The sequence below is a fragment of the Colletotrichum gloeosporioides genome, assembly GCF_011800055.1.
Source record: "Colletotrichum gloeosporioides strain Lc1 chromosome Unknown consensus_17, whole genome shotgun sequence".
Lineage (NCBI taxonomy): Eukaryota > Fungi > Ascomycota > Sordariomycetes > Glomerellales > Glomerellaceae > Colletotrichum > Colletotrichum gloeosporioides.
In genome coordinates this window covers 930704-942888 of record NW_025544662.1, presented here as the reverse complement: position 1 = coordinate 942888, position 12185 = coordinate 930704, and the positions used below count along the sequence as shown (strand labels likewise).

General features: G+C 56.8%; 2 protein-coding genes across 2 annotated transcripts; one reads left to right on the top strand and one right to left on the bottom strand.

Annotated features, from left to right (window-relative positions):
• Positions 1 to 2395: 2395 nt before the first annotated feature.
• On the top strand, positions 2396 to 4801 carry GCG54_00011190 (uncharacterized protein; the record flags this gene model as incomplete). Its single annotated transcript, XM_045411099.1, has 1 exon — positions 2396 to 4801. The coding sequence occupies one exon, from the start codon at positions 2396 to 2398 to the stop codon at positions 4799 to 4801; it is 2406 nt and encodes an 801-aa protein (XP_045268157.1).
• A 987-nt stretch (positions 4802 to 5788) lies between these two features.
• On the bottom strand, positions 5789 to 7554 carry GCG54_00011189 (uncharacterized protein; the record flags this gene model as incomplete). The annotated part of the gene is made up of 2 exons (XM_045411098.1): positions 5789 to 7406; positions 7433 to 7554. 2 exons carry the CDS (start codon positions 7552 to 7554, stop codon positions 5789 to 5791), a joined length of 1740 nt encoding a protein of 579 aa, XP_045268156.1.
• Positions 7555 to 12185: the final 4631 nt, after the last annotated feature.

Sequence of the window (12185 nt, the reverse complement as noted above, 5' to 3'; positions counted from 1 at the left end):
TAAGAGAGCTGGGTTGAGAGGGCAGAAAGTTCGTCTGGCTGCCCGCGCGGTCGATGAGCCAAGTTTCGGCGTGAGGGGTTCATGGGAGAGGTTGCAATGGATAATCTCCGCGAACATATGCCGCAAAACAACAACCCATGCCCTTAAGACACCAGAGAGAGAAGAGGCTCGAGAGCAGGTTATTGAGTGCGACTCTTGGATATGACCTCGCCCCGGCGGGACGACTATGCTATTCCTCAGGATCGGTGTTATGACAATCGGAGAAATCACGAAAGGAAGGGAAGGGTTGGGTGGCGTGCAGTCCACAGTCGTCCCAAGTCTGCACGAAAGACGACTCCTGCAATTAGCCTTTGTGAAACCGGTGCAGGGGTCAGGGACCAGGGCGTCGGACGACATGACATCAGATGGAAAAATCGGACGGCCGTGGAAGGATTGGAGCAGCCTTCGTCGACCGGCCGAGAAAAACCGCGGCCTGGATTCAGGAGAAGAAGGGGGGAAGAGAGGGGAGGAGAGCCAACACGTGATCTGGGGTTGTTCGGTGAAAAAATCGAGGGACGGGGATCGCAAGGTGGCTCGGGGTGGATGTCGACCAAGCAAGAGACAAGGGGCCTGGGCCAGTTCGCCGTGTTCGCTGGAACGCTGCAGGCGAGAAGCCACAGAAAGGGGAGTTGGGACGAGGCTGAGTTTCCCCTTTGGAAGATCAGCTGAAACAGGAACAGCTGGGTCAAGGGGGCGAACCATGTTTGGGATGAAGAGAAAGCAGCTGCGACGGGCAAGAAGGGCAAGAAGGCCGCTGCCATCTTCAAACTCGCCAAGTGGGTCTCTGGCGGGCATTAGATAATCAAGACTGCAGAGCGGACCTCTCTAGCGCCCTGCAAAGTGTCTCCCGATTGGCTGTAATTCTCCGAGTGATCCTCACTGATCTCGAAAATCATGCGCATCCCCGACCGGCACCATCCCGACGTCAGTTGGTTCCTGAACCATCGAACCCCCTTCTTCTGGGCACTCAAAGTGAACCTCACCTCCTCCACCCCGCTGCCCCTGAGCCTCCATTCGACATCTCCTGCTGCCAGGCCGCCTCCTTGGACTGCTATGCGCATGCCCGCAGAGCTTTCTTTCAAGCTTGATGCTATTGGACCACAACATCAGACGTTGAACCGCTTCCCCTGGCCAAAGAAGTCTTTGCTCGGGCTCTCCTTCCCTGATCCCATGTTTGCTTTTTCAGCAAGCCCACATATCGCCACCGTTTCTCCCGACCAAACGAGGTTTCTGCCTGCCTTGTTTGGACTGTCGAAATAGTCTCTTTGGGGTGGGGTTTTTACAGACACGGCTCGGAGAAAAAAAGGGAGGAGAAAGGGACGGCATGAGAGAGAGCGGTAGACGGTCGTCGATCTTTGCGGGAACGCTACGGGACGATCATTTGCAAAGTTGCAAATGCCAACCGTGCATACAGTCAACACGATTGAAGTTGTCGTCGTTGTGGCTTCAATTCAACATTTGGATCTACAGCCACCGTTGCATTCTGCACGGCATCTCATCACCGTCCCATAAACTCACTTATTGAGCTCCGCTCCAACACCACCACAGCTGCAGAGGAGACGCGCATTCTGCTAAGTCTGATATAGGCCCTGCCATTCGGTCTGACTATGCCGTTTACGCACCCTCTCCGCCGAGGAACCCACAGACATTGAGGCACATCCCCGCTCATCCTTGGATCTCCTCCGTCGACCCCCGTCATTCCAGCCACCACCGCCTTCAGCCTTCACATCGACTGTTCGGGAAACACTCATGTACGCCAAACCGCCAGCCTGCTCTACCAATCCCTCAATCGATCCTGCCAGGGCAAAAACTCCGTTCGCGCCCCCAGTCTCGCGCCTCCACTCCCCTCCACCACCCCTCTCTTGGAATCGTAAACACCAGACGACGATAAGCTCATCCCCCTACCCCAGCCCCGCCGCCTGCCCGCTCTCTGCCCGAACGTCTCACGATGGCTAACCCAAAGCGATGGTTGACCCGTCCTACAGCTAGCTAGCAGGCCAGCAGGCTTGGGTCAGGAGGCATGCCCGATCCATCGAAGGGTCGACGGCCCTTGGCATGGGAGAGCCTCCTCCGGCTGGACTGGGAGCCATATGCTTTTAAAGATGGTCGTCCTTCCCGTTTCTCGAGGAGGGTTCTTTCTTGCCTCAGCAGCCTCAGCTCTCCATCATTTGGTACATTCTTGCCAGTTCTTTCTTTTCCCGTTCATTTTTTTGAACTTTGTCATTCTCTTCCAGGTGCTAGTCGCCCGTCACACCCTTGAAGGGCCCTTGCTTCAGTCCATTCCTTCCCAACAAACCGATCCAACTTTCAACCACTTAGCAAACCGCTCCTCTTCGACTTCTCACGATCATTCGCCATGTTGCTCAAATCCGCCGTCCTCGTCTGCCTGTTGGCAGAGCTTGGCCTCGCCAAGCAGAAGCGTCAAGCTGAGCCGTCGCCGATCCTCAGCAGCATCAGCATCCCGCCGCGCATCTCGACCGGCACTGGTGATGCGGTCGCCTCCGCTGCGCCCACCGGCATCTTCCTCAACACTTCGGCCCCGGCGGTCCCTGCCGTCACGACCCTCACTGAGGTCGCCACCGTCACCTCCACGAACGACAACAATGTCACTGTCACCGATGTTATCACAACCGAACGCACCGTCACGGCCAGCCCTGTGACCATCATTGAGCAGCCCAAGATCATCATCATCTCTCAGCAAACCTTCTTCAACTTCATCTCTGGTCTCGGTGGCGCTCCTCCTGCTGTTCAGCAAGGCGAGCAGGGCGGTTTCCAGGTCGGAGGCCAGCAGTTCGGCCAGTTCCAGTCTGCTTGCAAGGCCGCTTGCAACATGCAGTTCACCCAGTGCCAGAGCGTCGCCGGACAGAACTTCGCCGTTACCCAGTGCCAGACTCAGCTTGTCGCTTGCAACAACGCCGCTAACGAGCAGACGACTGTCACTGTTTCCGTCCCTGTCACCCTGACCCAGACCGTTGTCGTTCCTCCTTCCGGCACTGTTCCTCCCGTTGATGGTGGCTCTGTTATCGCGACCACCACTCTGCCTCCTGATGCTGGCGCCACTGTCGGTACCGGTGGTGTCACCTTCGTCTCCCTGACTGCCGCTCCCTCTCAGACTGCCGTCGTCCCCGAGACCACTGCCGCCGTTGAGACCACTGCCATCGAGACGACCGTTCCTGATGCCACCGGAGGCCAAGTCGTCTCCACCATTTTCGTCACTCGCTCTGCTGGTGGTGTTCCCCCCTCTGGCCCTGAGGGTACCGCTGTCAGCTCCGCCGACGCCGTCGCCAGCTCCGTTGCTCTCACCACCTCTGCTGTCGTTACCACCGTCCCCGACGCCACCGGCGGTCAGGTTGTCTCTACGATTTTCGTCACTCGCTCTGCTGAGGTCCCTGCTGCTTCCGAGGCTGTTGGCTCTGCCTCTGAGGCTGTCGGTTCCCTCACGACCTCTGCCGTCGTCACCACTGTTCCTGACGCCACTGGAGGCCAGATCGTTTCCACCATCTATGTCACTCGCTCTGCTGGCGGACCCGCTCCTTCCAACGAGCCCCAGCCTCCCGTCTCCGACCAGGGCTCCGTCGTTACCTCTGCCGTGGTCAGCACCCTTCCCGCCGTCACTCCTGGAGGCGAGCCCGTTGTGAGCACAATCTTCGTCACTCGCTCTGCCGGTGGTCCTCCTTCTGCCCCTGAGGGTACCGCCGTTAGCTCCGCCGATGCTGTGGCTAGCTCTGCTGTCGTTACCACCTCTGCTGTTGTTACCACGGTTCCCGATGCCACGGGCGGACAGATTGTGTCGACTGTGTACATCACCAAGACTATCGAGGGTGGCGCCGCTTCTGAGGCTGTCGGCTCCGCTGCCACCTCCGCCGTTGTCTCTACTCTCCCTGCTGAGAGCGGACAGCCCCCCAAGGTCACCACGATCTTCGTTACTGGCCAGCCTCCCGCTCCCACCAACGAGCCCGGCGTCTCTGACCAGGGATCCGTCGTTACCTCCGCCGTCGTCTCTACCCTTCCCGCCATTACCCCTGGAGGAGAGCCCGTGGTTTCCACTGTCTACGTCACCGCCACTGTTCCCGCGGCTGCTCCCTCTGCCCCGGCCGCCTCCGAGCCAGTCACCTCTGTTATCTCCATGACCCTCGCTCCCCCCTCGGGCTCTCCCGTCGTGTCTCTGGTCACCATCACCCTCCAGCCGACCGCAGGCCCCTCCGGCACTGCCCCGGTCACCTCCGCCGTTGTCTCTACTCTTCCCGCAGAGAGCGGCCTTCCTCCCAAGGTCACCACGGTGTACGTGACCGCCCCCGCTCCTACTGCTCCTCCCGCTGGTCAAGTCTCTGTCATTACCGTGACCCTCGGAGACAAGACCGGAGTTGTTACCATCAGCCCCTCCCAGACCGGCGCCATTGCGACCACCATCGCATCCGCTCTCCCCAGCGCTGGCGTCGGCTCTGGTGGTTCCGGCTCTGGTGGCTCTGGATCCGGTGGCTCTGGATCCGGCTCTGGCTCCGGCGGCTCTGGTTCCGGCTCTGGCGGCTCTGGCTCCGGCAACGGCGGCAGCGTCGGCGACGAGGGCAGCTGCCCGTCCGCGGTCACGGTGACAGTGACCGCGTCCAGCTGCCCCACCGCCGTCACCTCCGTCCTCACCGCGACCGTCTCCGTCGTCCCCACCCAGGCCCCCGCCGCCAAGAAGCGCTCCTCCGAGGAGAAGCGCGAGGCCGCCGTGGCCCACCACCAGCGCCGCCACGGCCGCGCCTTCGGCTTCTTCTAAGCCATGTGCTGCTGCTGACTGACCGAGGGTGCTGTTTGTTCCCAGTCACTTCCACACACACACACTGAAAAAGATAGACCGCATGATTTCATGAGACCAAAAAACGAAAGTCGAGCTGGATCTGCGGGGGGCCACCATGCCCCCGTTGCAAGGCCACCGACGAAAAACAGGGGTTGTGTTCCGCGTTGTCGCTTTCGACATCGGCCTGGCGCTGAAGTCTGCTGTCATCACAAGGGGTTTTGTTCAAGGGATCTGGTTTTTTTTGTTGCTGGGATGGTCTGTTTTTCTTCTGCAGAATTTCGATGTATGTACTTTTCGGTGCTCAGTTACATAGACTTGTTCAAACATCAGCTTTCTTGGCTCTTCCACATGCACTGGCTCTCGACGAATAACGTGACTTAAATGTTGTCCAAGCCACCCCTCTCGGATGTTGACGTCGTCGGTAGCGCCTTGCGTGTCATTCACCATGCGCAAGAGAACATACCAAAAGGGGTTTCGTGCGATGTTTGTGGAGTAGTCGAGGAACTTAGCAGGGCCGTATTCTATCCTGAATACCACCCGGACGAGATGGGAAGAAGACGGCGGAGACGGAGAAGAAGAAGAAGAAGAAGAAGAAGAAGAAGAAGAAGAAGAAGAAGAAGAAGACGAGAGATGATGGAGATGATGGAAGACAGGAGATGATGGAATTGGTTGGCTGGAGGTGGCGGTGAAGGACGATGCAGCTGAGCACATTACTGAGCTTGCATGGACTTGGAAGAAAAGCACATACTTCAGGGGGTTATTCATACCATTGCAAAGGTTCTTCTTGCATTGCACATGTATGATTCGCCTAGAATAGATAGAGCTTTGGTTCCAAAAGCCGCTGATATCCCACGAATGTCAATGAATGCCCCGCAAGTTCGTTTCTGCCTTTTATAGTGCCATAATACGCCGTGCGTCCCAAAATTGAATCTGATGCCCTTCCAAGATACCATGACTTCCCCCTCATTAATCATCTGAACCATCAATTGGATCATCGTTGTAGTTGGGAAGAGCCCGAATGAAAGCGCTGCCATCTTTGTGGAGTTGAGATCTCTTTGCCTGCGGCTGATGGCCCCCTTTCTTGCGTCCTTTGCTGGGTTTCTTTGGTGCACCTGACTTGGTGCTGCGCAATGTCATCAACATTGGGACTGCTGAGGTAACTCGACTGCCAATGAAATTCTTGGGCTGTGTAAATGTGAAAGCAGCTTCCTCGCTCGCCTCTGATTGAGGGGCTTGGGCGATAATTGAGGCATTGTCTATGGTTAGTTGCGAAGCAGCGCCATCAGTCATGTTGTCAATGGTGGTGCGTGAAGAGTAACCGGGCTGTGATGAAGCTCCTCTCATTGATGTCTCGTCATCTGGAATACTGTGTCGGTAAGTCTCTGAGTGATCGTGATATGTCTGATGCTTCCTTTCCGCAACAGCACTCGAAAGTTTCAGGTCAGGATCTGAGGAGAACTTTGGAGGAAACGGGGTCCTTTTGGCAGGATGGCCGAAGTGTGGATCGGGAGAGAACCTCGAGGAGAAAACATTGCCGTTTGCTCCCCGGAAGATCGACGTGCCACAGGTCGCCACTGTCTCCGCATAGTGATTTGAGCACGAAGTGGTTGAATTATCAATCGGGGTCTCGGAAACACTGCTGGAAGGCCGTATGACTCGCGCCGCCTCTTGCGCCGCCTCTTGAAATGCAGCCTTTTCAGCATCGTCGATGTCACCGTCAAATATGAAGTTCATCCATGCAGTCTCCTCTTCTGCTTCCCTTTGCGCCTTGTCAACCACTAGCGGAGGTTCATTCCCTTCCGGCTGGATGATCTGAAACGCAAACATAGGCTTCTGAAGTTCGTCAGGCTGTGCAGTGCTGTCGAGGTCCAACTTCGTCTCGCTGGTCAATCGGCCGTCCCGGATCTCGTGATCCCTTCCCAAGCTTCGAACATGGGGTGCAAAGTTGCCTAAGTCTTCGTCAGATGAATGATCGCGGATGATAATGCGTGGCTCTTCATCCGTAGGCTGGTCATCGAGGTCATTTTCTTCCGGGAAAGCACGGAGAGGCGAGTTCGCATCCGTTGCAAGCTGCTGGGGAGGTGATGACCGCATTGAAGAGCCGGAAAAATCCGACGTATGGTAGCTTTGCGATATATTTCCGATAGCTGCAAGCGCCTGGTCATCTGCCTCGCTCGATTCTTGGCGGGAATCGGGCTGTCGGGTGTCAGAAGAAGTACTCATAGGTGGATAATCGAATCTGGGTCCGTAGATAACTTTGTCTCTCATTTCTGGCTTTGTGCTTTCGGAATCGTTGCTCATTGAGTCGCCGTCATATATCGCCTCATGCCCCTCCCCCATTTTCATGCTTGAGACTGGCGATGTGCTCGTGCGTAGTAACTCGCTGATGCCAGGACTGATTTGCGGATAGGCGCCAGACTTGTCAAGGTGCTGTTCTTCAACATTCTCGGAATGCCCCTCCATCGCTTTGAGCATGTTCTGCCAACGCTGATCATCTCTCATCTCTGAGGGAGCAACGGCTGGTGCAGGACGTTGCCCAATCTCCCCGGCAGTGCTTTCGATCTCGGAAAAATGAACACCAGATCTGTCCTTCAGTAACAGTTGACTAACTCTGCGTGGTACTGGCTGATGCACGACGGACGGCGAAGCCTCGACTCGTAGGCTACTGCCCTCCCGTCGAAAGTGCCTTGAAGTAGATGGCTGCGGAAGCCCATCAACAGCGAAATGGTCATGGTCCTGGTAGTCACGATTCCTTCGTAGCCCGTGCACGGCTGACTGGCGGTCACGAGCCGAAGAAGAATGTCTCTGCATTGCAGGCTGATCAGCCTGACGTCGCAAGGCTTCCTAAGACCCTGCTGACGATTCATAGCCTGGCCAACGTTTACTCTTCGACGTAGGCCTGTTCCCGGAGAGTCTCTTGCAAGGACTGCTGATAGTGTATTGGCTTGATCCTCCATTCTGAACGTCGCTCCCGATTCTGATGTGTATGCTGGGAGTTCCACGGTGTGTGCTGCCCTGTTGTGAAAGCAGGCGTAATCTCGATGCCTGTGCGGGATGTCCATTTCTGTCCACGAAAGGGCCGTAATCTCTCGTGTCTTGTTTCTTGTGAAAGTTCCACACCTGGCGCGCCCGATTTTCGTGAACTGGGAATTCTATGGGAAGTGTTTTTTGCATGTTGAGACCTGCCCAGTCTGAAACTTTCAGTAGCCTGCGCCTCTTGTTCTCGAAGGCGCCGTCAGGATCTGCTATGCGCTGTCTCTTGGCATTCTGGTTCACGGTTGCATGAGACCGGGCGCTGACAAAGCCACCGACATGGACATCTCCACGCTGCAGTTGCTGCGAGTCCCTCCGGTAACCAGGTCGTCTTTGACTGCTCTGATGGCCCAGCTGACTTTGAACGTGCGGCGTCGAGGGCGCGTGATGCGCTTGGGAGCTTTTCTGGGGTTGGGCTGGAGAATTGGGAGGGTGGCGTTGGAAGAACGAGATAGAGCTGATATCGGGCTTTGAGGTCTCGCGTCTGCCAGCCCGGGCCTTTGCGAAGTATTCCTGCTGGCGAGCGACGTCTGGCTTCCATCTTGGGCCTCTCGAATGGCGAGCCAAAGCCCCCTCCGTCCAATTCATTGCTGGTGGCCCGGAGATGATCTGTTGGTGAGTGGCCAGTTGCAGCGCCATTGCAGGCGGGATCGTAACAATGTAGCAAAGCGGCAGTCACAAGATGGCAAGCCCAGTTTTTCCAGGCGGTCTCACTCCGATCCAAGCTGAAGGTCCAGTCCATGCACACAGAAAGCGCGAGGCAAGCAGGAGGCAGAAGACAGGAGCCTGAGCGTGTTTTCCAATCTGAGGATGTTCCATTGCAGCTTCCTTGAATACCAAAACATCATGTGACCTGTTCGCTGCAGTTCCTGCAGGAAGCAGCGACGTCGAAGCGTACGGGAGGCTGCACTTGCCGCCTCAGCTTCACCCAGCCAACCCCTATTTCCCCCACAGTGTGCATACAAAGACCTGCGCACTGGCGACAGTCCACTGTTTTCTCCAAGTGCAACACCCTCTCGGAATCACAAGTCAGACGCAGCCCCAGTCCGGTCAGTGCCTAGGAGATCCAGAACACCCTCCTGACGAGCCTTACTTTGCCTTATCGCAGTGCCCGCCCACCGCTCTTCCCGGGACAATGGTCCGAAAATAAACAAGAGCCGCCGCCGGCCGAACACGAGTCTGACTCAACCCACCTCTGTTGACGATGTCGACTGCGCCCTGCTGTGGGCTCGCAGCCGGACCCGAGCCTGGACAATGAGTCTGACCTCTGAGCTCCAAGCCGCCTGAGCCAACAACGCTTGCGCATGCCGTCGGGTCGGGCTTGTCTTGTACGCAGTGCCTTCGGTCTCTCCATGTGGCGCTTGCCGCGCCGAGATGCATTCCCCTGAAAGAAGACTCCCAGCTAGTTCCAGCGACACGAGACCCCGAATTTGTGACAACTTTGTCTCCACGTTCAATCGAATCTTGTCCGACGCTTGCCGTACCGTACACCGTGGCCGACGTCACGGAAGCGGTCTCGATGCCCCGGCCGAGGCCCTCCGAATTGCCTCCATCAGCCGTTCTGGGTCCTGCACGAGGTCACACCCGTCGCCATGATGTTATCGCCGCTCTTCTGGATCGTCGAGGACCCAATCGACCATCCCAAAGACGTCATTGTGATCTCGTGAGAGACTCGATCGGGTCCCTGGCATGCCCTCGCCCAGGTGCCCCGGCAGTGTTCAGCCAAGTCCCGATCGTGGCGGGTGGGCGCCGACCAATCAGACAATAACTGTGTGTCAACGCCGACCACTCAGCGATGAGACCGGCGAATCCTCGTTGTTCAGGAGAGTTCGGACGATGGGAAATGACGAATTTTCGCATGCGTTCGAGATAAGAAAGCAAAAAGAATGCCGCAACACAAAGCAGTCGTTGTTGAAAGCGAAGCGCATCTAGCAAGCCCAGAACTGGCGTTCAAGGAGGCCGCAGGAAAGGATCGGTCGGTATGGGGCGGTCGAGGCGATTGCCGATGTGGGATACGGACACCGCGGTCTTGTCCGGTCGGGGCAGCCGTCCAGCCGTCCGCAAATGCGTTGCCGCTGAGGTGCCGTTGCCGCTCCATGCCCGGTCTCGGCGACCCTGGGAAAAGTGGCAGATTCTGCACTGCTGGTCAATCAAACTGACGGCCAACATCCCATCCATCCATCCACGATTCCACTCTCACCCCCTCCCCGCCGGGCCGGCGCCCAACCCAACACGGCTGCTCCATCCACATTTTCCAGAATCCAACATTGCGGCACTAGCCCGTGGACAACCCTTTTTTCTGCGGCGAAATGGGTGGTACCTTTGCCTGCACTTCTGGTTCGCAGTGACCCCATGTCACAACCGCGGCTCTCCACCAAGTAAGCTCAGGTCAGTCACACACTTCACCGAGGCCAACGACACCCCGTGAAGCTGCGCATCGTGGCAGGTCACCTGGAGTTGCGAATGACAAGAGAGGTAAATGTGCTTAGCAGTCGACAGCGTAACGAGCAATCAGGACCTCATGAGCGATTAATGTCTGCCTTTAAGGAGAAGACGGAACCGAAACAGCTCTTGAGAGAATTCAATTATTCTGCACTTGGGCTCCGACCAATCAGCGCCCGACGATAAGACAGCAGTGCAAAATGCGCCATCCATCCACTAGCGTCCCACACTTGATGGTTTGGAGACACCCGGGATGGAGGTCTCCTGCAGGTCACATCTGGAGAACGAGTTCCATAATGGAATCATCAAAGTTTTACTTGAACTTCGTCTGGGAGCGGCAACGGCAAGCGGCATCCCAGGATACACGATGCCCGATAATGTTGACGGACACAAGGCGCATGTTGGGATGACAATGTTGGGGGTAATTGTCTATCCGCGAGTGCTGCGGTACAGATACCGCCGCGTACGATGTACGGGTCTTACCTTGTCGCGTGCTGATTTGCGGGGGAGTGGGAGCCCATCTTGATACCGCCGTATCGGAGGGGCATGTGTGGTTGATATGACTGACTGGAGACTCGACATCACCAACGACAGGTCGGCATCTCGATCCTGTCGAGGAACTTGAGCAACAAAAAGGTGACCTGATCTACTTCGGTGACCATATGGTCAGCAGCATCAAATCAGCGGTTTTCCCTGGGGCGCTGGGCGACTCCAGCTTTGTGCATACTGCAGTCTCTTGGACGTTTGGGGCTGCATATCAGCCAGATATTTCACTCAAGGCTTGCAGGAGACGGGCCACGGCAGGGCAGCAGGCCCATACCCATGCGGATTGGCGCTGCCTCCGAAGATAGCTTCGACATGGTCGTCGCTTCGTGGAGACCAAGTTTGGGGGTTCGCTGACGAAAAGAAGCTCGAATATTGGCCGGAAGGCCTATCTGCTGCTAGTGATTCCCGAAGGTTTGGGGAAGATGGCCCTCCCGCTGTCGGAGTGAGCGCGCAATACGGGGTTCCCTTGAACCCCCCAAATGACTCGAGACGTGTTGTAAACTCGGCTTCTCTCACAGGATACCGACAAACGAAGCCATCGCACTGACCACACTTCCAGATCTAACGTCTGGATTCCGGAGTGTCTACGTCTAGCCCGGAGCAACACCGACCCCACCTTTGCCCCTCGCCGCCGCATCACAAATGGGTCGACTTGTGTCGATAGCTTTGAGTGGGAGATGTGACGGACGGGTTTTAATGGTCCTGATTGGGATGCCACAAGATGCGCATAGAAGTACAGATACCTTTAAACGCATTAAGGGTCAGGTTTCTAACTCCACCGAGGGGTTACAGGCGCACAAACGGAGACGCACAAACTGCAAGACAGTCAACGTTGAGAGGGCTGTCTCGATATCACTGCCGGGACGCGGTCAATATTGGGTGGAACGACACGCCGCGCACTCGGTCGGTGGGCGAGGCCGGAGCTTCCAATCTGACCAACAAGAGACGGCACGAAGGAAGCAACTCCTAGAGGATGATTACCTGTGCCGCCAGCAGGCATAGCCATGGCAAGGGTGGGAGATTGATGAGGAAGGAGAATTAGCGCACCACGGCGTGCGCCGCGGCGACAGTTGCGCCAGGCGGCGGGATAATAGGATTTGTGCGATGAACAGACATTTCGATATCGGTGCTGGTAAGATGAGATTGTGAGTGGTTGGGCCACGATGTCTCGTCTTCTAGGGTCCTCTGGCGGGGGGTGTCAAGGTCAAGGTCGTGGCCAAGGACAAAGTCAAGTCTCGGTACCTCACGATACCCCCCAAAACCAAGTGGTAGCGCACAATGCCCCGAGAATTCAGCGCCAGGAATATGCAGGTTGTCGCAATACAGCCAGGCGATCGTCGGC